General features: G+C 45.3%; 1 protein-coding gene across 3 annotated transcripts in view; it reads right to left on the reverse strand.

Annotated features, from left to right (window-relative positions):
• Window positions 1-1,482: 1,482 nt before the first annotated feature.
• The window catches only part of nectin1b (nectin cell adhesion molecule 1b), a 150,369-nt gene continuing 124,975 nt past the window's right edge, over window positions 1,483-26,876 (reverse strand). Inside the window, exons 6-10 of one of the 3 annotated variants that reach the window (XM_076036696.1) lie at window positions 26,131-26,278; window positions 16,997-17,090; window positions 12,359-12,460; window positions 7,716-7,904; window positions 1,669-1,797 (exon numbers count right to left, since the gene is read on the reverse strand). In XM_076036696.1, the coding sequence (XP_075892811.1) occupies window positions 7,761-7,904; window positions 12,359-12,460; window positions 16,997-17,090; window positions 26,131-26,278 (488 nt within the window). In that variant the 3' untranslated portion in view covers window positions 1,669-1,797; window positions 7,716-7,760. Of the gene's footprint in view, window positions 1,798-7,715; window positions 7,905-12,358; window positions 12,461-16,996; window positions 17,091-23,936; window positions 24,341-26,130; window positions 26,279-26,876 lie in introns of those variants that run through there. The other 2 variants (XM_076036694.1, XM_076036697.1) reach the window with 2 other exon arrangements.

Raw genomic sequence — 26,876 nt, forward strand, 5'->3', positions numbered from 1 at the left:
ACGGTAGTAAAACAACAGTCACAGTGGGTTTTCTTTTCCTCATTCAACAAAAAAGGACTCTGAAAATAAGTGGTGCGCTATCATATATAACTAAGCATTCTCTTTAAAAAAATACAGCAAGCGTATATATCTCTAGTGTTTCTTTGACAGATTTTAAACTCTTTTGTCTATAGTAGTAAAAATCATATTAAAAAATACTTAAATATGTTAAACGTGTGGGCTGCCCTTGAAGAAAGCTTTTTTTTTTTCCCTTGACAGTAACTTTTGTCTTTAAAAACATCCTTCCCAGGACAACCCCAGTGTGTGTGTGTGTGATTGTCTTCACCTATAGTGCACCTGCATTGAAACACAACGCTCCTGCTGGTTGATAACTTTGCATAAGCACAAGCAGACCCAGAATGCGGCTACGGGGCTAAAAGCGACCTTCATCATCATCAGGAACCCCGTTTTATCGTTCGCTTACAGATATGGAAAATGCAGTGTGTGGCAATCGCTGATGTAAACTTGGGAGTGGCTAGCGCGCTGCCATTCCACGATTCTGATGCGGAAAAGGAAAATGTTGGCGTGAAAACAACAGAAATGCAATACGATCCATATAACAGTAATAATAAATAATAGCAATAATAGGATGAATTGTTATGATAGAACGTGAATACTGTCAGATTTCGAGCCCTTTGTTTTTTTTTTCTTCTTAGCTAATGAGGACAACATTCGCATCTAATAGTCCAAAATTTTCAAGCCGACCTCCGTGACAGCTGAGCCATTATGAGGAATAATGAGCGATTCAGTTGAGAGACCGCCGATTCACATCTTGGCGAATAACAACCCTGTCGTTAACCGTCATTAAAGGGGTAGTCCATGTCATCACAATTAGTTTCCCAATATCACGTGTCGTTTTTTTTTTTCTCTTGTTTTTCACCAATACACACCGTCACACATACAGTATATTACACGAATGTCAAAGAGGCAAGCAGATGATCGACGGACAAACCAAACAAACGAAAGAAGCACATTGCTAGAAAAAGGGGGACACTACCAATCACGGTGGGACAACATAATTTCGGGAACCGAAGCAAAAAAAAAAAAACGAAAAGAAGAAAACAAATAAAAAAGAAACATCTTGAGCGACGATTCTGTACACAATTCTGATGCCTTGCACAAGAACGTAAAATAGTAGAAGGTGGGGGAGACAGTCGAAGCAAAAGGGACGTGCGGACGTGTGCTGGAGGGCGTGGTTAACTGGTAGAGTGACGGGGAGGTGGAGGTAGGTGGAGGGAGGGTAACATCACAAGGCGTGCGACTGGGTCCTCCAGCCCCAGCTGGGCAAGCGGAGCACAATGCACAGAGGGGAGGCAGGGAGGGAGGCCAGGCCACAAGCTGCGGGTGAGACAGAAAACGTTTCTATCAAACAAAGCGAAGCGAGAACAAGCGCACATCCGTTCGACAGAGCATTTAGTATTTTTTTTTTTTCCCACAAAGCGTTTCGCGGCGCCGTTGTTGTGGCGATGTTGTGTTGCAAAGTTACGGGGTTGGGGTGGCTGGGGAGGGGTCACGTTACACAGACTGCTCCTTGGGGAAGGAGAACTGGGCCCGTGGGCCCGGGGCCTGCTGGAAGCTGGTGTTGGTGTACATGGGCTCGTTGGCGGGCGGCTGCTGATAGGGGTGCTGCGGCAGGAAGGTGACAGGAGGGTGGGCCGGAGCAGGCTGGGACTCGGGGAAGGGTTCCATGTTGGCGACGCGCTGATAGCTCATGTACTCAGCCGGGTTCAACACCCCCTCTGGACGCCTCCCAGAGTCCTGTGAGGAAGGTGGGGAACAAGAAGGTGAAAAGGAGGGAGAAGAAAGACAGTGACAGTGTCGGCTCACCGGGGGTTCCCTTCAGCTACCCACCCGATTTCCACACGAAGCCTCGACGCTGCGAAACAGCCGCTATGCTAACTGCTTTCCATTCTAGTCAATGGAATTCCATGAAGCTGTAGCTCCCACTTTGCGTCAGTCTGTGAATTTTAAATATTTAGTTCCAAAAGAAACACAATGTCTGGGATCTCATATTTTGATTCTCACCTGTTCCTTCCTTTACTATTTTCTTGAATATCAAATTAAAAAGACAGTAAATTCTGAGAAAACATGGAGCTTCTTCCTACCTAGTTGACTAACCTGTGGCAAGAGTAATGTTGCTGTGAACAGTCAAGCAACCTCAAATGAAACATATTCATTCTGGCCTACTTTTTAGTCTACTTTATTTATGATTGCTGTTGCGTAATAAAGAATTACGTGTTGGTGCCTTTCGCTGCAGGTCACTTCACTAATGCATGCAGCTGGTGGCAGGTCGCACCGTCAGTCAAACCAGAGTCACTTTTTACGCCTGTTTCGGCTTCATGTGGGAATTAGGGGTCAGTAAAATGCTCACTTATTGTCACATCATTGCACTGCGAGGTTTGAATATTACTCGACAATGGTATCCAGAAGATTTAAAAGAAATCACATATTATTCAGTTTGCGATATGCTTTCCCATCACCAGATGCTGCTAAATCGCACACACTGGCCCTTTAACACACCCAATGAGGACCAATCCAATAATGGCCTCGCTCTCAAGAACACATGAAATTAAAGGCAGTATTTTTCAGTTTGCCTCAGTGAATGTGCAGTTTGACTAAGAGGAAGTGTAATTCTCAAAGTGTTTCATTTCTAACGTGGATTTATGACAGCTTTTCCCAGTGCACTAAACTTAAAGCAAATACACCAAGTTTTAGCGCTGGCTAGTATTTGTGTTAATCTTGTTCTGATTTTTTTTTCACTTATCACCACAAACTTAGAACTCACGTTTGAGAACACATGCTATTGACATCTGTTTTCTTGTCGGCGCACTCCTTCATGAAAGTAACAGATGTTATAAAGCTACTAACAGTAGATGTATAGTGAGAAAATCTCGGGCAAAGACAATCTAAATTGTCCCATTGCAATTTAAATGAAACATAATTGTTCCAACTCCAAATGAGAGGCGTCAGGGTTTTATCACAGATTTGATGACAGTGATGATAACAACACATGCAAAATAAAATAAATAAATAAACAATAAACTTAGCAAAGAAAAGCAAGGGCATTTGTGTTTGGTAAATTATTTATTTTGGTCACAATGCTTGGTGAAATAAATCTTCAATAATAACGTGGAGAGCGTGTTCATTTCTCTTTTAAATGGCCACATTTGTAAGGAACACTGATTTGTGGGCGGCGCAGCAGAACTGAGTATCTATCTTGCAGCGAAGAAATATTTTCCAAGCCGTTTCTGCCATTTCTGGCTTTGCTATTAGCTCTTCCTTTGCACTTTTAGTTTATGCATATCTCCACAACCTGGAAGCCAAATGTACACCCCAAAGATAGCAACATAACTCAGAGCAGCTTTAACAGAGACTACGTCCAGAATTTGGGAGTGGAGAGAATGGAATGGCCCGCCGGCCGTCCAAACCCATGGAGGACACAGGGTTCAGCTGGACATGCTGTTCGTGCTTGAGTGACCAACACAACAATGTTGACTGACTTGGGACAACTGCTGGTAGAATGTTTGGCATTGGCAAAAACTGCCTTTGGAAAAAAACATATTATAAGGCCCAATGCCAAAGGGCTCTGTTCCACCAAAGAAACAATCTAGCAAACACAAGTTGCCTCACTTTTTGCATTAAGTTCACACAGTGGATGAGAGTGAAGATGGAACTTACGAAGGATCCTCAAGCATCTCTACATCTACGAAAACGATGATCCCAACTCTGAAATAGTTTTGATGGAGCGACAAAACCACAAACAGACTTAATCGGCCCACAGAGGTGTCAAACAAGATATCAAAATGATGAACAGTCTGAACAAAACAGAAACTAAAACTTTAGTTAGGCTCCCTTCTAGTTGCACATTCATTTGGTCCCATTGGCTGCAAAGCTGCCACGGTCATGCGATCCGGGTAATAAAATTGTTAAGTCAGTCGCCTGGCTGCTGATCTAACTCAACCGGACGCGGTGAGGGACAAATAAGCAAAGGAAGGAAAAAAGGGGTGAGCGGTGATGTTGTGTGAAGGTGAGCTGGTGATTTCACAGCAGGCCAGAAGCAGCAGACATGCAAGTAAACCTCTCCTGACACACTCACTGGAGAGGCTGACAAAAGCATGAAAAGGGGGGAAAAAAAACCTCCTGCATCAAGGACTACCTGATCTGGGAGCTGAACAAAAAGTCGCCTTTTCTCTGCAGGTTATTAATTTCTTTTCTTTCTTGGAAGACTTTGACAATGTTGAACGAAATTTAAATAAACTGTTTTGGGGCACTGTCCTTCAAGGTTTGTCTCAACACATTAGGCAATCCACCTGCAGACTGAACATTATCTATGTTGTGCATATAATATCAGACTAAAAGGAAAAACATTCATCTTTATCAAAAAGTGAAGTCCTGGAAAATATAATCTTGTTGAGGACTTCTTCTTTTTACTTGAAAGTTCCTGTAATTCATCATGAATGTTGTAAATGTCTATGTTGAAGGTACCAGCAGTCAAGCAGCTCAATATTATTCATTAGAAAAATCACCTGAGGTGTCCCACAAGGTTCTTACCCCATTACCTTTTTCCTTCCATATGGTTAACAGGTCAATTACGTCATGTTTTTTTCTTTCTGCCAGTTAGATGTCCATTTTTAAATTGTACATCTATTCAGATTACATCTATCACTGTCAATCACTTATTTATGTCTGTCACAGTCAAATTTACTTGAATTACATGAAGTCAGGTTTTCTAAGGCTTAGAAACTAAGAAAAACAACAAAAACTCTTTCTTGGCCCGTTCAGTTAAAAAACAAATTCTTATGCCTCGCCAATGGGAATGGGTTCCAATTTTAAAACTGGCAGCCTCAAATCAGATATTTATTTACTTATTCATTTATGTATTTAATTGCCAACAGTAACATTGAGTTGCATTTGTGGCGTCTGCGGTAAACACACACGTGTTCTATCTATCTAACTCCTCTACCAAGTGGCTACCGTTTTTGTTTTTAACAGCCTGTATCTCCTTGAAGCCTCAGAGCTGAATGGTCCCATGGCTCCTACTCACTGCTGATAAGGAACTCCCTCAGCGACACCTCAAAAGTATCACAATATCCCTTTAAGGCGTCAAATTAAGATTGTGTGTGGTTTGGTACAAAATATTTGTTGAATCTTGGCTCAGCAAACAAAGATTTTATTGAGCCGCGTCTCCTCGTGACTGCAGTCGGTGAAGAGGAGGCGTAATGCCAGATTATAAACAAGCAATATCCAAAGGCAATTCCTGTGGGGCCCTTAATGCCAAAACTCCTCTGCTGCTACAGTGTCCCAATTACAGAGCTGCTGACTGAACAACAGTGAAAGCTGACAGAGGGATTGAATCAATATCCATTGATGAGTCTGCTCCGGCTCATAACAGTGTAATCTGATGATTGGACACGTTTGTATGGATTATGTGTATATCTATATGCCTTGATATATTCCTCGTGCTCGACAGTTATGTCACAGTAATTACAGGGACACTGTCAGAATATTAAGATACATTTGAATGTTGGGTCTTTAAGTTATCCCGAAAAGCAGTGCCATGAAATTGTTCCCATGTCCTACCTATCCCTGCACCGTGTTCTTTCTGGAAGATTCTGTCCTTTTGTTGCTTTCTGCCGCAGCCAGAATGGATAATCGAAAATCACATCACTTCCTCTCATTTTCTCTGCTACTGTGGTGAACCTCCATATCTGCACAATTAAAGCCAAGCTTGAAGACAAACTACAGTTGTTTCTTTCCACATAAAATCATCAGTAGATATGTATATACATGTGTATATATATATATATATATATATATATGTGTGTATATATATATATGTGTATATATATATATATATATATATATATATATATATATATATATATATATATATATGTGTGTGTGTATATATATATATACACGCACACACATATATTTCAAGGTTTTGTTCTTCCAGATTTTAGATGTTTGAGCACATAATGAATGGTGGAATGGTTTGATGATAAAATTCTCATATTTCTAGTATTAAACAAATCCTACTTTAAGAGAACCACCTTTATCAAAAACCACCTAAATGATTTAGAGACCTGCTGCAGTTTTGAACAGAATGTCACTTGCCTACATTGTTATTTCCGCGGCTGCATTATTTCCATCATAATGAAGTATGCTAAGCCTTTCCTGATGCCCTCCAGCTCGTTGCATTGTGACGCCCTTGTGGATCTCTTCAGGTTGCGCTTCGAGGCTTATCCTCAACACGCATTGATTCAGTCAAATATAGGATCTAAACCTGACCTGAATATGGTTCAGAAAGCGACTGGGGTGGAATTAAAATCCAACTCAGACTCCCAACCTCCTGTCTTTAGGAATGGACTGAAGATTAAACAACACCTTGGTGAGTAATCCAGTCGTGATCCTGATGGTTTGATGTGACTGTACATTAAGCCCTTGTTCATCCTGCCACAAAATAACTTGTGCATCCTCAGTGGATATTGAGGGATCTCATTAAATTTCAATCTGTGGCGATCAGGCGTACAGTTTGTTAGTCTGGACCTGTACAGAGACATCATATGTGTATACGATAGGAAACATTTCACCAAGACAGAACATTTCATAAGTGTACAGCTTGTCAAGCTTCAAGCAGCACTGTCCTCATATGCAGGAAGGGAGAAAAGGAAACTGAATAATAGAAATGAATTGTTCCAGCTTTCCAGATTCTATTTCTTGAGGCTTTTTGCGCAATTGTGTATCTTACATTTACATTTACGTTGGCGGGATGAAATTGTCTCCAAATGAGAAGAAAATCGACAACATTGTTTCAATAACCGCCACGCGCCTCATGTTGTCTCAACAATTGCTTCAAAAGGCACCTGCTGAATTGCCTGGAGGATTACCTGCCCAGGAATTATCATAGAAAGCAGCCTCTTCAGCAGCCTGGTCCACACGGCTCTGGCTATGTTTTGACCGCTGCGGGGGGTAAAAATGTAAACTCTTTAAATTGAAACATATGTAAAGGGAACCTTATTTTTTTTCCTTTCCTGCTAATTAGTGTCGATGGGTAGCGACTTGAGCAATTCAGAAACAAAGGCTGGTTGTTCAGAAAATAGATTCTATCCCCATTTTACATCCTGTACGCTGTGCTGTTCCTTTGTTTCTGCAGATATTATTTTTTTACATACTCATCCAGAAACCCAACACTATTGACATTGTAAGATGGATTGGAAGGATAGGGTGCAAAATTGTGTTCAAGTTAAGTCTTAAAGATGAGAAGTTGAATAAATTAAGGAGCACATTATCTTTCTTTTTTTGTCTGTGAGTCACATTTCCTGACATTTAACACTTGGATCCTAAATCTTGCCGCTGCCTCCGAGATTGCAAAGGCTCGATTTGGGTTTGTTAAAGCTGCTGCTGCTGCTGCTGCTGCTGCGAAGGAACCTCGATCTCCACAGCGGGTGCCAAGCTACATTATTACCCAAACGCAGCATGAGAAAGAAGCGCTCCAAGTAAAAAAAAAGAGAGTGGCAACGACTGAAGAGAAAAAAGGCAGACAAGGGAATCCTGTAACATAAAATGCAAAAGGGGAACAGTGTGAGTGTGTGTGTGTGTGAGAGAGAGAGAGAGAGAGAGAAAAAGGAGAAGAGGGTGGACGTGGGAGGAGAGGTGTGCGTCAGTCTGTGTACCTTGAGGCCAAAGTCTGAGGGGGGAAAGCCCTAAACTGGCATGCGCTAGTGTGAGCTAGGCTGGATGGTTGCATACTCGACAAGATCCCCTGGGCCAGTGTGAGCAGAGCTTCGTGGGCTGGGAGAGGAGGCCAAAGCTGCAGTATCCAGCTCCGCATACTGGACATCACAGTCCTTGTTGCCAGAGTTCTGGGAGACAAGAGAGGCGAAATGCTTGTGAGGAAGTGAGGCAGCCAAAAAGGAAAGAAAATGGAAAAAAAAAAATGTAGAGTGAGCGAGATGGAGAGACAGCCTGAGACAGAGTGGCAGAGACAGATGAGGAGGGAGGAAAATAAATTTATCCGGGGATCTGATGGACACGGCGGGCGTCTTTTCGGCCGTGCGAGCTGCGGTGGTGGAAGTGGGAGGCGAAAAGGGAGAAAACAAACAAAACAAATCAAGACGTGAAAGCACATTTATAAGAGGTCGCATGTGAGGCGTCGGAGGACAAGATGAGATGTTCCACAGCAAATAAGAAGTCAGAGAATAAAAAGAAAATCACAGCAGAAAATAAAAGGCGAGCGATGGAGGAGGGGCTGCCGCTTGTTTACATGCACACAGTGACGAAGCTCCGCGACTTTGGATTTAGGCTGAAGTCGGTACATGAGCGACATCTCTCCGGCTGGAGGCTGAGGGCTGATGGGTGTTAAAGCGGAACAAACATCACTCGGGAAGAAGTGCACTTTGAAAGTTTCCAAACAAGCAAGCTGGAAGCAACATTTCTCTTACAGGGGGGGAAAAGGACACGCTAACTAAAACAGAGTGGCAGACGTGACCCTGACCTACTGTAACTGTTTCAAATCAAGTCAAAATCAGTAGAAATTAAATGTGTTATTATCATTTTATTAAAAGGGAAAAAAAATAGTCTGATTGTTAGCTTTACTAATCACAATTAACACACAAACATTGTTTCAAATGGATGATCAATATAAGCAGAGCCTCGATCAACGTGTCCATGTCCGCAAATTAAGGCCAATTAGTTTAAAGCCAACTCTCAAGCAGACTTGAAATAATTCTGTAATCAATCCTGGAATGCTGAAACATTTAAAGACATTTAGGGACGTGAATGGCAGCGCGGGTTGCAGTGACTGACTGACTGATTGACTTGATGAGCAGCAGGCTGAGTGGATGAGCGCACACATGGCCTTAATGAGCTTAATCAATAGATGAGAATAAAAAATTCTCGTCACTGCTGCTGGAAGTTGAGGGAACATGTCTGTCTTGTTTAATGTCTTCGCTTTACTTGCGGAAATTCAAAGGCACTAAAAACATAGTTATGGGGATAAAAATTTCAAAACATTTTTTTTTTAACGTATATACATCACATAATCTCTTTGAAGTGTCATAGATTGTAAATGTTGCAGGGCCGTCTGGGGTTTCAGTGGAAAAGCCTTCTTTCAAATTTGTGTAAACTTGTATCACTTCTTCCACAGTGTAGTTTTTTTTTGACAGCGTAGAAAAGAAAATAACGGAAAAAGCTCCTTTGTGGGCCTAAAATGTATTTTGAATATTATTTCTGCCTCATGGTCAAAGGCGACTTTGTGCTCCTCCTTGAAATCTGCCTGTTTGCTGGAAAGGAAATCACTTTCAGCGGAAGATGTCAGCTGTCCCAGGCGTCAACCTGCTGACGCGCTGCGTGGATGGTGAGTGCATTGAGGAGGAGGCGTGGGGTTAGGGGAGGGAGAGGGGGGGGGGATAAAAGGCGGCAGAATGGCACCTGTTGCCCCAACGTTGCATCAGTGCAATTATTTAACGCCTGGACACAGGATGGAAAAGAAATGACAAAAGCTTTTTTTGTTGTCGACGTCGTCGTTGTTGATGCTATTTTTTTTTTTCTTCCTTTCTGTATTTTTTTAACATTAAAGTCTAAACTAAAAAAATCCCCCTTGCCGCCTCTGCAGCAGGGGGACCACGTTTCCACCGCAGCTCCCAGCCTGAGCTGACTGGCTGTTTGGATGTCTGCTGTATTTGTCATGACCAGAGTGCAATCAGGGGGAAAATTAGAGCCACGTCGCACTGGAAATTGGCAGATAGTGTTTTGCCCCGCGAGAATTATCATTAGTAACACTCAACGGCTCCACACTCAACGCACGTCTGCCGCAAACGGCGTTACGACGAACCTCAAGGATACGCCATTCATCACGCCGGCATCGCCAAAGTTCACTTTAAGCGGGATTCTATCAGATACGCGGCATGAATCTGAGAACTCCAGCCGCTGTGTCCAATCGCCATCAAACTTGTGCAGTTTTTTTTTTTTTTTTTTTTGATTGCGTGTTGAGCCGGAGATGATGTATAACAGCCCAGAAAATGCAGATGAAGTTTTCCTTGCAGCTGCAGTGGGAAAATACGAGGCATTTGAAAGGCATAAAATTCCCATAAACCACCGACACTAAGTATCCTGCTGGAAACAAACGATGGAGTTCACGCAGAACATCAGCAGATAGCGGATACAGTTTCCTTCTCCCATTTCAGGTGGTTTTCAGTGAGCTCCGCTGCTTTCTCTTTTTGACTTATTCCAAACATCTGAAAGAGGTAATTCAGATAAAACGAGCATGAAAAAAAAGCAAAGTCTGCCACAGCGTAATTATTTTATTAACCTAAAATGGAGGCCAAGAGGAAGGTCGCCTCCCTCTGCGGTGGCTTGACACAAGTCTATACGCGGGTGTCTTTGTAATACTCAACGTTTTTCTTCTTCTGACGCCGTCAACAAACCCCAGGATAAGAGCTCAACCGTTAACACAACACGAGAGAACATGTAATGCCTCCAAACTTCCCTCCGTGTGGCTCTCCGCCTGCTTCACTGAAGACGGGGAGGAGAGAGAAGGGAAAAAAAGATCTTTCAAAGCAGGTTCGCAAAAAAAAGAAAAGAAAAAAAGAAAGCGTGCCGACGCCTCGTCTCCGAGAGAGGGATAAATCATTTCTCTGTGCAGATGGAAGAGTGTCTGTCTAACTAGCGTGACTCCAGCAGACAGGAATAGTGGCTTTGTTTGGGGCTATTTTTGGCAGCAGATGACGACGGAGATGCAATTTCACCAGAGTGAGAGTGTGATTGTTTAAAATTGTTACTCATACATTTGTCAATCAGAAAATGCTTCTTCCCTCATAAAGGAAGTGTTTCGACAGCAACGTTACAGCGAACAACAAATCTGGCGCCACTCTCGATGATATCAGCCCTGAGAGTGAGCCTGATTGGCACCTTGTAGTGGTTTGGTGGGCGGAGCCTGACTCATAAGACTTTTAGTCCAGATTTTCTTAAGTGTGCGGTGTCAAAACATTCTCTTCATTTCTCCTGCTTGAGTCAGACGCCCCTCCTGATCGAATATCAAAGTTTGATGTTTGATGATTCAACGCTGCTGCCGCTGCCGCTGCCAACAAGAATGTTGCAAGAGCCAATGGAAAAGAGCAACCGGAAGCCAGATGTTGCCTCTTTTCACAGCCACTATTGAGTCTCCTCAGCCAGTTTTGGTGCAGTATCTACTATATCTCATGTCTCTGATATTGCTGCTGAATAACTGTTACTACAAATAGCAGGTGCGTTAATGTGTTCTGGTTGTGGATGTTTTTTTGTTTTTTTTTTAAAAATGGGTGAATTTCTTGCTCGTGTGTGGTCTCCTAGGTTTAGGAAATAGGTTCAGACTTGATGATTGTCTCGAGCGTCGCCAGCCTCAATCAAGCGAAATTCAAAGGTTGATTTTAAACGCTCAGGGAAAACGAGCCCGTTGCTCACGTTTCTCCAGTTTTAGCGACATTAGCCGCAGACAAAATGCCACCTTCATTAACCTTGTTTTTTTTATTCAGCAAAGAGGTGGAGGTGGATGAGGAATTCTTATCCCGCTTGAACACTCACACTCACACACACACACACACACACATACAATAGAAATAGCAAATCAACAGCAGCTTCAATCCGGCAGTCCGGAAGCAAAGCCCGGTGTGGTTAGCGGCGAACGGCTAATGCACAGACGTGAAAAACTCCAAGCAGTCGACAGTTTGCGCTCACTGGGGGCGGCAGCGGCGCATCGGGCTGCACTTTATCTGCACACGGTTGCCATGCAAACCCACAGGTCAATACTGTGGATTAGGGAAACGTGACTGATGCCGAGGGAAGAGCAGGCGGTGGGTTTCAGAGCGGGAAAGATGAAGCAACGGACACACACACACACACACACACACACACACATAACACGCGCACGCACACTTGGACGGGGGGGCCAGGTTTAAGCAGAAGGTGACTGGCGCTGATGTAAATGATGAGATAAGGAGCTTATTTAAAGCACCCAGTGGATTTACTGGTCAGCTCGTTAGAAAAAGGCCGCCACCCTTCTCTTAATGCCGGACGAGCGGGGAGAGGAGGGGAGAAAAAAAGCGGCGCTAGCGGCGCTAGCGGAGGCATCAAAGATCCCCGGTGACATTCAGCCAGCATCACAGCCGAGCACATTCATGGAGAAAATGCATCCTCAAACACCTCCTGAGCGTAATGGCAGCGGGAAAAGTTCACCCTTTCACCGGCAATTACAAGAGGCCCCGTTTCTTTTATTGTGTTCTTTTTCTTTTTTCTTTTTTGAATTCCTCTTTTGAACCCGGCCCGTGGCGTCGCTACTCACCGGCTTATCAGTGAAGGGGGTCGACTCGGAGGGCGCCATGTCGTAATAGGGAGGCTGCAGAGGAAGCTTCTGCATTTCCTCGTCCTTGTCCAGATGAACCACCTACACAGGAAACAACCGAGAGCTCAGCAAGACGTAACGAGCTAATCCCCCACCAAGAAAAAAAGAAAAACAGAACCAGCACGCAGCTGTTTGCTGCTTTTGTTTTTATTTCCCTCCTCCCCCTTTCCCTCGCTGGCCTACAGTCCACGGCGAGGTCATCGTGACAATTAGCCCCGTCGCTGAAACAGCCAGCTGCAGTCGCATTACCTCGCCACCTCCGTTTCACTTCTGTCTTGCCTCTTTATTTGCTCAAATTTGAGTTTTTTTCACCGGTTAACGAGCTTTAACGAGATGGAATATCTGACAGCGGTTTGAACTCTGCACACTCTCGCCGGCTCCACACGCGCATCAAAGTCAATTTCATCCTTTTCACAACACACAATGCTATGACGCAAACATTTGAAATTGTGGAGCGCAAAAAAAATAGATAGATAAATAAATGAAAAACCACCAGAGCCATTTTAAAGCTGAATGGGGGGAGGAGGGGCTCTGATTCACGGGGCTGCAGGAGCGAAGTCACGCATGAAGGTCACATGCGATTATAAAACAAATACCCTGCAGATTATTTACTGTTTGTGCAAACACAGGTCGACCGTGCGTGGAGGACACTCCCTGAATTCGCCCTCGTACGTGAATGTCGCCGCTAACCTTTTCCCCCAATGAGCATGAATCAGTTTTTTCGCAACATGCCAGACTGGACTCACTTGTTTGATTTAGAAATCCCACTTCTTTTTTTTCCTGCCAATTGAATGTTTCAGAGCTGAATTTTCGCGCTCAGCCAGCAACAGCAATACATACGCTTTTGAAGGATTGCTTGAAAAAACCCCACCTGTGAATCAGTATTTAGTTAGCTTCAAACTTAACACTTCAAAAAAAAAAAAGAAAAAAGAAAAGTAAAAGCTGCTCTGCGAAATGAAGAAGACCTTTTGCTTGTGGCAGATATGCAGACTGAAATTTCAGTAAAGATACTTTCAAAGAGGTAAAAGAGCAAAGAGGAGGTTGTGAGTTTACGGAAAGTGTAGCTGGGAGCAGAAATGATGCCCTTAAGTCAGCACGATATCACATACAGAGTTGGTTCAGAACATTCTTTTTTTTTTTTTTTTTTTTTTTGCAATGATTCGATGCTGATTTAGCTGTGAAAGATGACGTGAGAAGGACCTTTGCGTTTTTTTTTGCATTTGTTTTGATTTTTCTCAGCTCAAGGCCGGCGCCAGCGTGGCAGCTGGCTGTAGCTGCAGGCTAGGTGATATTTCAAAGCCTCCGCCTGCCTCAAAGTGCTACTTTATTGTTTTCTCTCATGCTGCCAGTCTAAAGCCACGAGATCCTAATTGACAAGTCCGAGTTCACGCCACTGCCAGAGTCTGACGCAGGCAAAAGAAACTTTTAATGGTTGTTTTCCAAGGGAAGCGTTCACGGAACAAATCTTCAAGGTGCAAATGAAATAGAAGAAAAGAAAGACAGCGAAAAAGCACCTTGCGCGGCGAAGAATAATTGAGCAAAATCCAATCTTTCAGAACAATGAAACAATCAACGTCACGAGAGTAGGGTTAATTTTGGAGACGTCTGCGCTGTGCACCCCTCAGAATGGTGCAGGGGAAAAAAAGAAGCCCCGCTAAGCCGCTTTGATCCCCGTTTTTTTCACGAGGCCGAGATGCTGTTGAGCGAAAGTCAATATGCGCTTTGTTGGCGAGAGCTTTTCCATTTATAATACATTAAAAGATGAAGAGTTTTGCAGCTGCTGGAGTTCTGATCGTCTTATTGACCTCTTGTTTTCTTCTCATCCGTCTCCCTTTAAAAGAGCAGCCGAATCCATTTGCTCCATTTCCCTGTTGTTGGTTGCAATCAGTTTGTGAGAAACTAAATTTCAGATTACATTTTGATGGTCTACGCCGCGGTTTTTGCCAGCAATCACGTTCGCCGTCGACAACCTGCGAACGGAAGACGGCTCAAAATTTGTCATTGCTGCCGAGTTTACGTGTTGATCGGATCATCAGGAGCCATCAGTTAATGACGGTTGGGAAAGTGTTTACTGTGTGTTACCTTTTAACGTCTTCGGCAGAATAAACTAAGCGGCCATGGAAACAACAGTAGACGCAACGTTCACGTCGTCAGAGCACTTTAGCTTGCTACCGTGAACGCATTTGTGCTAATTAGTAAGCGATGCTAGTGATTACTGTTCATGCGTTGACTCTCGAGGCGTGAGCCGCACTCCGCGGCATCCATCGGCCCGCATTAACAATCCCCAGATGTGAAGTTGCTGAGTCCGTAGCTTGTTTCACAGCGACTGCGCTGACGAAATCTCACATCAAATCGTTTACAATGTCCTCATCTTCCTAAAAAAAGAAAAAAAAACAGCTGCGATTTCAGCATCAGGTCCGTGTTAGGCGAGTTAAGGGAGGACGAGGCACGTTTTCCTTTTTATTGCATTCTTAACAAGCAGATGTCCGCGCGGTTTTATTAGCAGAAGTTGACCATTAAGTTTGGCTCTCCAGCCACAGTAGCGCTCATCCTCTCTGGCAGGTGAGCACAAGGATGAGGAGAAAAGCAGACACACACAAAAAGTTGGTTGGAATCTCTTGTCTTTCTTCTGTTTTTTGACACACTAAGTACGAGTCCTTCTGTTCTCGAGTTATCGATACGAGGGCTGAATACATTTTTTCAAAAAGTACAATTTGTCCTCAATAAATTTTCTCTTTTTTTTTTTTTTGGTCGGGGGATTTCTTAGTCCTCAGAACACCAAAAGCATTCATGAAGCTTTAAGTATGAATTATTCCATAAATACGAATAACATAAAACAAAGGAAAGCTGGTGAGTGAAGAAATAAAATCTGATTCTGGCTGATTGGACAGGAAAAAGACCAGAAAGTTTGGCTTAATCCCATTTCATTCCCAGAGCCCACCAATTAGACTTTCCGGTGGAGATTGTCCCAATTCTTATACAAATTTCACACTTCAAATGTAGGATTGATCAAGTTTTTACAAAATGCCTTCAGGATATATGGTCACAGCAACCAAATCCAAATGTGTTTTTTTTCTTGTTGGCTGGTATTCTTTCTGTTTAGATTTAGGTAATACTATCCACATAAATTCCAAGTCTACCTCCCTCTTCCTTCCCGACTCAAGGTCAGAACTTGAGATCAACCTTTGCAGAAAAGCTGGCCAATGTTTGCATTGACCAAAGGATCTGGGGCGGTGAACAAGCATCTCGTCGGGCTTCTCTGCAGAGTGTTTTCATGAAAAGAAAAAAAAAATCTTTAGCTTCCGCCATCAGGCCTGAATCAGGAGCAAATATATCTGGAGTTGACTCACTGCTGCGAGCCAAGCCAGGGCAGGGCACTGCTCAGGTCAAGACAAGGAAAGACTTTGCGCATTGAAGATCCTTGACCTTTAACCCCGTCGGAGGATTGTGCCAGAAAAAACGTTTTTATTTTTATTTATTTTTTTTTCTTTATGAGGAATTTTTACAAAACTGCTGTTGCTGACCTTTTTTCATGCTGGAATGTGGCTGATGAGCAACATGTATGTGGCTCATCTGGAAGGGTCAGGTGAAGGGTCTTTTTTTTTTTTTTTTTTTTTTTAGAAAAAAGCAATAAATAGGATGGCGAAGTCTTGTGTTTGCACAGAACAAGCGCGGCCATGGCCCCAGCTCTAAGTTTTGTTTTGTTTTTTGACTGTCTTGACTTGAAATTACAAAACAATCATCTTGTTGTGACGGATAATGGCTCTGCATCCTGCGATAAAGAGATGAATCAATGAACAATCTGCCTGCGGTGACATTTTCAGCTGCTTACTCGAGTCAAGAGCCAACGAGCCTCACGCTGGTGGCGGCAGGACTCCCGATCTCGGCCATAAAGTCTTTATTTATTTCGAGAATGGACTTTATGTGTTTAACGCTGAACAAATTGATTTGTTATCTGGCGACATAATGCAATTCCCCACCGTCATCGCCAGAAAACAGGCTGTTATTCTTTTCATATAACGGCATTCATATAATATTTGTTAATCCTCTTTTCAGACTCCAGTCGAGCGGCTTTGCATGCACCACTATACAAACAGAAACGAGTTAACCCTTAGCCCGACCCTTCTCTAAAATACTGAGGGAAAAATTGCAAATTGCTGCTTGTTACAATGAATGAAAATGTCAAGGCTTTCTTTTTTTCGTCAGTGACCGTAAAAATTGGGTGATTCTTTATATCTGATCTGATTTTTTTACAATCCTGCACTCCAGTGCACTCCTCTTGCTTGCTCAGTAATGATTCCCCAAACTCAACAGCTGATCTCCAGGGAAAGGGCGTACTTAGCCCTCTGTTTACAGCCTCCTGCTGAGTTTTGACCAATGATGGACCTTCCATGTTAGGAAGAGGAGAAAAAAACAAGGCAGGACAGCTGACTGAGGAGTTGTCACCAACTAAGGGGAGGAGTCAGCGCCCTTTGTGACGTCACCGCGGGCTGATTCCCAGCACGACGTGATTATGACAAACACTCCTGGCTTTCCCAGCTCGGTTTTCCCGCTCGGCGACGGACGCCGGATCCTCACCTGAATGTCATCCGACGTCAAGTGTCCCTTCATGTCGCTGTTCTTCTTTTTGGGCGGGGGCGGGGCCGGCTTGTGGGCGGGTGGGAGGTCGGTCCTGTTAAGAGAGCAGAGAGACAACGTGACACTCGGCACGGCGAGCGGCGGCCACCACTTCCCGTGCCCTCGCCTCCTGCACCACTCCATTATGAGAAGTCCTGCCTGCACTTGCCTTGTCTTTCACTCTTTCTTTGCCCCGGGTTTTTGATTGATCTGGTGTTGGCGGCTCTGTTGCGGCGGCAGCAGCCATCCAACCCCGCCCTTTCAAAGGCTCTCGCTGGAGAGACACTGTGCTAATGAGAGCGGGCTGTAATTGGACACTGAGGTGAGGGGGTGGAGGGAGCATGGGAGGGCGGGGGAGAAGGGCATGTGTGAGTGAAGTTCCTCGGCAGGGTTTGGGGGTAGTAGTGGGGGGGGCGGATGAAAGTAGAGCCTCATCCGGAGAGACACGCTGCCGACAAACGCCGTGACTGCCGGTGCAGCGGCCGTTTGTGCGGCACGTCGTCCTGTGATGGGACTCTGGGAGCTCGGCGGGCCCAGAACCCTTGGTCCTAAACACCCCGCTAATCCCAAGGCGCTGCAACCATGGCCGTTTTATAAGAAGTGGATATCGGACAGCCAATATGGAGGCACAGCACTTTTTTTCCAGAGGCCACTCGAGGTACTGCACCCACAAATCCCATTCGGCCCAAAAAGCAGTTTTCCCATAGACCACAATACAAAAACGTCTCTGACCTGAAACGTGGTTCATAACAAATCTTTCTTTAATGGATAGTTTATGGACATTGACCTTCTAAAAAGATATTTCTAAAACATTCATAAAGTTTCATGAAGTTCAGAAAGGCCAGCTATCTTTTTTTTCTATCAACATCCCTCCCCGTCCCCCGTTCTCGAGGTCCAAAAATCTCATAAAGCCCAAAAAGAATTTTTCCCATGGACCACAATGCAAAAATAAATGCCTCCGATTTACGCCTGGTTCGGCGTAAATCTTTAAATTTTATATTTTTAAGTCACGGACTTTTAACTTTTCAAAATAAAAAAGCCATAAAAATCCCCAGAAAAGAGTTCATTCCCTGCGAGATATCACGGCACCGTACGTGCTGTCTCTCGGCTCGTTCTGATTGGCTGATGCATCACGTGACTTATAGAGGCATGAGGGGAAGTGACACTGCTGCGGGCGGCATGATGCAGAGGTGACCCAGAAGCCGTTTCGAAATGGTGGGCAACGCACTCGGTGAGCGACTCCATTGAGATGAACGGGCCGCCATGTTGTAACCTGGGGGGCGTGGCTTCAACCCGACCCCCCCCCCCCCACACACACACACACCTGGGGAAGACTAACAGCCCCGCCCGACGGGAACACCTGCGCGTTCTCCAATCAGCTCCGGCGGCGGCCGGCGCGACTCTCGGCTGATGTGATAATCACAAAGAACGTTAAACTGCTCAAGAGGGGAAGACGGCGGTAATTGAAAGCTTGATGTTTGAAGTGCGGCTGCGTTAATTATTCGCACCAGAGGGGGCGACGGGGGTCGTCGGCGGAGAGACGAGCCGCGCCCCCTCCCTCGTCCGCGACACCGGCAGCGATGCAGCGATAATGAATCGCGGCGCCGGCGTTGGCAGCGAGCTGTCGTGCACCTTACACGCATTATCCAGCGGCTCCCCCTGCCCCCTCCCCCTCCCATTCGTGGCGGTTCACGTCCCGTTATTGAATAACATGACCTTTCCGCAAGGCCAAGCCGGCGTTTTATTTATTTATTTATTTTTAATGCGCAGAGAATTTGTGCATGAGCGCACCTCTTAACTCTTCCTTTCACGCTCATTATTTCCGGTCCGTATCACCTTGTCTCCAGACGCGGGGTTGCTATGCTCGCAGCAAAGGCAAACAGGAAGAGAGTCGGGCGGTGGTGGTGGAGGAGGAGGAGGATGAGGAGGAGGAGGCGGAGGGGAGGGGGGGGAGCAAAGCGGCGCTCCTTCATCTACAGTCATCTCCTCCATCACGGAGCCGTGATTACTTGTTATTTGCCTCGGAGAAGTGTGAGACTGGCAGAAATGTCGTTTGCGCCGCTGCAGAGGGTGACGGCGTTAAAAAAAAAACACCGCAGTGCAACTTTGGTTCCAGTGACGTAATAGACAGACAGAAATCCTCGTGCGAGGTTTGCATTCGGATCCCGCTTGCTTTCTCCGGCCACTTTCGATGCCGGAGGGTAGTCAGTAATTCATAATTGCAACGTTCTGAGTACATAGGTAGCGCACGTATATCAAATAAGCACGCAGCGGGCTTCCCGCCCTCTCCCCGCACCCCTCCCCCGTATGTAGAGCAGCTTTATTTAATTTGACCGAGCAGAAAGAAAGTCCCACATCTCCCGACTTTCAGCACCCCAGTAATCACTGGCTGCCTGTCATACCGCCCCTTCTTGATTGAATTCAGCTCCATTTGAAATCAGGTTATGCATACACACACACACACACGCGCGCGCGCGTGCACATGTGCACACTCGAGCGTACACGGCAGCCTCTGGAGGCCTTCCAGTGTGTCTCAGCTCAAAGTACACAATGGTAAAGAAATTGTGCAAAGAGCTGCATCAGTTATTGATGACGTGTGTGTGTGTGTGCGCGTGCACGCACGTGTGTGAGTTGGAGGGAGTGCAAATAGTACGAGCCGCAATGTGTGCGTGTGTGCGCGTTCCAAATCCTTCTTGCATTGTGTGTCTTTGCTGCACACGAGACATTGTTGCAGCGACTGACTATCTGGCGCTGGCAGTAACCAATAAAAACGCTCTGCCATTGTAAAAAAAAAAAAAAAAAAAATGTTTCTAATTTTTAGAAGCCAAATGTTTTCCTAAAGATTTAATACTGGCTGTTTTTAACAGCCAGAGATGCTGCCGAAGCCATTTTGTTCCGATCTCTTTGAGCGTGGAACTGTGGGAATATTTTGTCCTCCGACGAGCAAAATGAACAGGCGTGCTGACGTCTGCGAGTCCGCCTGAAGGATATTGTTGAACTTGCCAAGGCATTTGCTGATATCTGCTAATACGGCGGTAACATCTCTTCATCTGATGTGCCGTTAAAAAAAAAAGGAACACAATTTTGAGACTGTTATCAGCTCCTCCAGCGTATTATCATCAGAGGTAGAGGAGTGAACGGGAGGAGCCGAGTTGTCGTTTCTCTTGGAGAGGAACTGCGGCTGTTCAACAAACAAAAGATTTGAAAATAAAAGGTGAGCGTGGCCGTGTTTGTGTTTTACTTTCCCCATTTGGTTTGTTTTACGGCTGAATCCTCACAGCGACACATCAACGGAAAAGAAAAACAAGTGAGAAGTGTACGAGATAAAAAATGACTCATTTGAAAAACAAAACAACAAAAACTGATTGTTGTGGGCTTGAAATAGACCACAAAGTAGAAACAAATCCAAAATATTTTTTCTTTCTAAAACTGCCACACAATTGCTTCTTTTCAAATTTGGCCTCTTTGTTGAGCAGAGTTCGACTTTGAGCTACTTGTGGTGCGACTCGCACACATATGCGTTCATGCAGCCCAGCTGAATTGTGTTGGATACAGACGCAAGGCTTTTGATTGTTGTGATTATTCAATGAAAATTCAATTTTTCATTCCTGTCACAGTGGCAGCGAATCATCGGAGGAGCGTTTTTCCCTCACAGTAAACGTACGGTCCGCATTGTTTCAGCTAATTAAGTTCCCCCTATCAAAGGCAAGTTGACCGATACGTGCGTCTTTGATATTTCCGGCTGTGAACCCTAAAGATACAAATTCATCTGAAGAAATTATTATCAAGCCAACTATTGAGTCTGGCTCGACGCCGGCTACAAAAGCAGCGCTACGTTAAAATATTCATCCTCGGCTACGGTATAGACGCTGCCGTGCCGCACATCATTAAGTATGCAGCACTTCAAGTAAAGTGTACTGCCTCTCTTTCTTTTTCTTTCCAGGCTCGATGTTTGCATCGTCCGTCATTAGCCGTGTGCAGCTCGGCCGCGTTCATCGCAGCTTGACCACCGCTGTGCGACTGCGCCGAGGCTTCCTAGGAGTCAAAGGCGATGCAGCAGCAGCGGCGGCAGCAGCAGCATGTGGGCGTAGGCTTTTGAGCGAGGCAGACGCTAATGAAAGCTGACAAGCACCACAAGCCCGTGGGGAGGGAAGAAAGCGGCGGGCAAGGAAAAAGCAGAAGCTACACTCAAGCTTCTGCGCGGCTTCCTGCTCAGACGTCCACCTTGAAGAGCCGCCGCTCCTCCGCGCTCCGCCGGGCCGCCGGGGGGCTCAGGGCAGCTTAAGGGAGAGATGCGAGGTGGATAGCGAGGAGAAAACATAACTAATCCCCGCCAAACTAAGACGAGTAATCTAGAGGCGAGAAAAAGGAACGTGACCTTTTGATTGGAAGTGTCGTCGGCGGCGGCGGCGACGACGAGGTGATTTTTCGTTTCGAGCGGGAGATAACCGCAGGTTGAGCCGCGCCGCCGTGCGATTGGTTGGAATGTAGGCTAGTCTTTCTGTGTGCGTGCCGCGTGTGAAGTGAAAGCGAGGTGTTGCATCCCCCCCACCCGCCCCACCCCGAAGCAGCAGGATGAAAGCGCCGCCGCGGCGGCAAACAATGCGAAGGGTTTCAGCTGATCCTCGCCGTTCTCATTGATTTCTGTTGATCACAATCTTATTTGCCAATTTAAATGCTAATGATACTTTTAATTGCAGGACGGGATGAATGCGATTTGATCTTTTAGGAGGCAATTACTTTCATGCTTTGTCTCGCTCCGATCTCCTCCAAGGCTGGACAACAATTACTTTGCAAAGCTTCTCTGTTTTGTTTTGTTTTGTTTTGGTTTTTTTTTTCCTTTTCTTTTCTTTCCCCTCAATGCTTTTTCTTTGCATTACTTTTCTCACAGGAGCAGCGAGGAACAAGCACGAAAGCAACAAACCGACCTCCCATTGCTCCTTTTAAGAAAAATTTAAAATTTCAGACAAAAGGGTTTTCATCGCCCAGAGTTGCACAGAGAACACTAAGGCCACACACACGTTGCCAGATACCAAAACCTTTATCCAAACTGGACACTAGTTTACATACATTGTCATACAAGAAAAAAAAAAACAAACCCTGATGGTAACATGTGAGTTTTTCTATGGACAAATACTGCATGTTCAACATTCTATACAGAGGAACCAAGCACCTTGTTCACTCATAGACAACAACAGTGAATGATTGAAACGACAGTCCATGTAGAATGACTCAGAGAAGAAGAAGAAGAAAAAAAGAAAACACACGACACAACACTACTTTGGTCAGAGCTTAAAGCTAGAAGGGCTTTCCAACAATGCATTTCCATTCATCTCCAAACAAGAGTGGTGGCAAAGGGGGTGGGGGGGGGGGCGCAGAAAAGCACTTATAACCCATTTGATAAATTACAGGGTTGCTAGCAAGTCGCACATTTATGAATCTATTATTGCCTGCAGTCGGTGAAAAGCGGGGCGGGTTCTGCTAGCGCCGCGCGGACGTGATATGTTTTCATTCCCCCCCGCGTTTCATTTAAACAGAAATCAACATGTTTCCATGTTTCTGTGTTTCCATGCGCCGCACTTTTTTTTTTTAAACCCCCCCCCCTTCACTGCCCCCTTTACATTCTGCATGCGATTTCTCTCTGATATGAAAATGGCCTCGGAAGTTGGCAGCCCAGTTGTTTACGCCATCAAGCGTTGGCAAGTGTGTCCACACCAGCTGCACGTGAGGAACTCCAGCGAGCGCGTCAGGGTTTTGTGTTTTTTTTTTTTTTCCTGTCATCCAGAAGCGGGGTGCAGACGCAGGACGAGCTTCGGGGAGTTTTTCTGGCGTCGCTTCTGAGGTCATGCATCACGCTCGGGCGAGAGACGGGAGCGATGAACACATTATTCAGAGAGCATCGCTTTTGACGGAGCCCATCTATTTTGATAATCAGTTTACTATTGTGCCAGTTGCAGCTTCGGAAAGGAAAAAAACAGAACAAAAATCGGGCCCGGTGATTTATTGGGATTGACCAATTCCGAGTCGCATCATGCGCTGCTTTGTGAGGGCAAACAGAGGCGTGACTGGCGGTGCAGTCAGGCATGCTATCAAATGCCCGGGCTTGATTAACAGCCTATCAACATGCAGAATTAAACAGCCTAACCGGAACGCTTCCCATCCCTTCCCATCCCATCCCTCCTCTCTCTTCCCCCAACACTCATATAAAACTATGAATTGCCTCCCTATGCGTTAAAACATTCCCTTCAAATAGATAATTTTTTTGCAATTCCCACTTTGCATTCACATTGTTACGGCAGCACAAAAGAAGCTTAAACAGGTTCTTCATAGAGACACTGAACAACGTTGAACAACGACACGGGATGCAACGGGGTGACGGGGATGTTCAGCTGGGGCGAGGGGGGTCGTGGGGGTGTTGGGAGAGGGGGGTGGGCGGGGCGCAGAGCTCCGAGTCACACAGAGTCACCACATGCTGAGCTACAGGACAGTGACAACAGCAAGACGGCACGCAAAACACCACCACGAACCTCATCATGCATATTGGACGACAGCCATGCACGTACACAGCGACAGTAGAGGGAGGAGGGGTGGGGGAGGGGTCGGCGGGGGGGTGAGGAGGGTGGGTGGGCACAGTGCGGTGGGGGGGAGGGGTCTCTTAACATCATCAGTGATCAGTTTAATGTACAAGAGTTTCTTTGCTTTTTTTTCTCTCTCTCTCTCTCTTTCAGAGACAAAATCATATGATATTAGTGATGCAGGTGCTCTGTGGTGTCCGAGCTGATAAAACTTCAAGCCCAATGCGTTCCCTCAAGATTTTGGAAACGACATTTTGTGTGATCGTCTTGGCACGAGCCCAATTTTCAGCCGCATTGGTTTTTAACAAGGCGCGTGAAAAGCGCCGTTTGACGGATGCTTTCCCGCCGTTGTCGCACACCAAGCAGAGCTGTTTGAATTTCATGTTTCAATCAATTTTTTTTTTTTTTTAAAAGCCAAACAGGAAACAAAAAATGATAAAGAGTCTCATCACAATGATTGTTCTTTCTCTTTGCAGGCGTCAAGTCCAGTCTAAAGAGCGTTGCGCTCGTCGATGAGTGTTTTTCCGCCGCTCGCGGCCCTCACAGTGGCGTGCTCAAGTACGTCACTTGCACGCCACCGTTGCATGCAGGCAACAGAATAGAGGATCCGGGAGGGCAGGGTTCAGCGGGGGACAGACTGGGGTCAGTTGCCTCTACTTTCCTTGTGGGGGACTCTGGCTTCTCTGGAGCCTGTGTCACACAACTATCAGCCACAGCGGCAACAGCGATGCTGAGGGAGAGGGGAGCGGGAGACAGAGAGCAGTTAACTTTCGGCATCAGAAAAAGAGAGAGAGAGAGAGAGAGAGAGAGAGAGAGAGAGAGACAGATTAGCGGGGAGGGGAGGGGGAGACAGATAGCAGCGGGTGAGGTGAGTCTGTGTGCTTCATTTGGTTCATTGTATGTACCAATTTTTTAATATTATTCTTTTCATTATTATAATATTATAACAGTATTATTACTATTATTATTGTTATTATTATTATTGTTCTTTATAATTTATTTCACATTGTTTTGTTATCATTATTATTATTTTTTTCCATTTCATTTTATTTTAATATTTATTTTTTAAATTGCATTTTTTTTCTGTATTTTTTGAAGCATCCCTGGGAGGTTGGAGCCATGTGGTTCCAGTCTCAGTGGGCTCAGAAGCAGCAGCAGACCTGCAGACCTCCTAGACGAGCAGCAGCTGGAGCCTCAGAAGCCGAAAAAAAAAAAAAACAGAGAAAAAAAAAAAAAAAACCTACATCTTGCAAAGAGTCTCGTCGCCGCTTTGGATGTCCAATCAATTACACGAGTCTGAAGGAGGACCTCTCTTTAGAATTAAGCATTGCAATCTCATCATGTGTGGGTTAATTAAAGGCCCGCGCGTGCACCCACAGCCGTGCACGGCCTCCTCGACCTGGCTCGACTCTGAAATCCCCCAGGGAGGAGGAGGAGGAGGAAGGAGGAGAAGAAGGAGCTGAGCTCCCTCGTTTTCTCCACACGGCAGCGTCGTCTCCCGCCGGGACTCGCTGTGTATCTGGATTCAGCCAGTCGGGGCGTCGTGGAAACCCTGGCAACCCTCAGACTGGCTGCCACCGCCAGGTGTTTGTCGGACAAAGGCGGTTAGCGGGGTCCAACTTCAACGCTTTGCTTTCAAGAGAGACACTTTTCATTTGCCGTTTTAAGCAGACGGCAAAGAGACTGTAATCTCTTTGAAAGTTTTATTTATTTTTTATTTTTTTGGTTTCTTTTGGGAAGCGTCACAACAAAGTTAATTTTGGTTCCCTCAGCTGCTTCTTCAGCAATTTTCTGTTTTTCCCCATCTGCATTTGGGTAGCAGCTGTGCTTACAACTGTCACGGCCCTCGCTGAGCTGGCTGAATAAAAAAAAATAACCTTTTAGGTCACAGAAGGAGAGGCTCTGAACACACTTTGAATTTTGGAGGCACAATGAGTAGAAATGTGTTTTGAAAAACACTCTTTGTTGGATCCTTTTCCTGTATCTGATCCCTAATGTTGCTTACATTTTATTTATTATTATTTATTTTTATTTTTTTACAAAGTTCAGTCGTGAACTTCGGCATCGGTGCGGAAGATTTAAAACGGGCTGCGACTCGGCTCCAAGAATACTGCAGCGCTTGTTTTTTATTTTCTTGGACTGCGTCCGGGTGTTTGCATGAGAAACGGGCTTACTGTAGCAAACTGAACAATAGAGAGCAACCTCTTGGTGGCTGCCACGACACTGATCATCAGTTCAGCCTGCTACTAAACAACAATATATACTGTTTGATGAGTCAGGAAGCAATGAGATAATTATATGGGGATGAGAGCTGAGATGAGATGGTCTGCTCTCGGGATATAAACGAGGAGGAGGAGGAGGAGGAGGAGGGATGTTCTCAGCCTGCTCTTCCATTTTTTCCCCCCCCTCTCTCTCCCACTGTTTTCCAGCATCTTCCAGCCTCAAACTGACAAGATCGCCCACCCAATCTCCGCTCCTGTCCGGCCCCATACATTATCCTCCAAGGTTGTCGGTACTTACAGGTCATTATCCGTCTCGGTGCGGGTCTTGTGCTGCCGCCGGTGGACCATGAAAACAGTTACGGCCACGCCGATGATGAGTCCGATGGCGACGACGCCTCCGAGGATCCCAATAACACCCCCCGGGGGACCCTGCGGCATCGGCTTCGCTGCAGACAAGAGGAGAAATAACAGTGTCAGGATGGGTTCTCTTTGAGTAATTGATGCCGCCAGAATGGAGCCGAGGAGCAGGCGGTGGACGGCGGAACGTTTCAGTTCTGCCGCTGATGAGATTTTAGCGTCCGCACGACGGCAACATGACCCTGCGGGGGAGAGTCGGGTCAAAATGCCAGCAACTGACCATCTATTCAATTTCTTTGTTTTGTTGCATGAATGGATGCTCATCTATCTATAAATAATATATATTAAAAAAAACAAAAAAAAACATGGATTGCTATTGGGGTCAGTATTCCTTTATTCTTTCTTCAGGAAACAGAAAAGAAAGAGTAAAGGAGTGACAATTCTGTAAATTGCTTTCTGCAACAGAAGTCTACAAAACATTCCAGCAACTGTTCAAAAAAAAAACTTTTTTATTTCTTTTCCTTTTTCAAATGAAAGCAGAAGTACATCCAAAAGCCAAGCGAAAACAAAAAGGCTACCGTGGAGCAAAATAAAATCTTTACGAGCTACCTGAGGCTTTATTTGTCAAGCTTGTGGCTCTCGGTCAAAACACAACGCCAACACTGTCTTTCGAGAGACGCATTTGAG

Source organism: Nelusetta ayraudi, unplaced genomic scaffold (genome assembly GCF_046127955.1).
Source record: "Nelusetta ayraudi isolate G7.1 ecotype Tasmania unplaced genomic scaffold, CSIRO-AGI_Nayr_v1 ptg000048l, whole genome shotgun sequence".
Classification (NCBI taxonomy): Eukaryota; Metazoa; Chordata; class Actinopteri; order Tetraodontiformes; family Monacanthidae; genus Nelusetta; species Nelusetta ayraudi.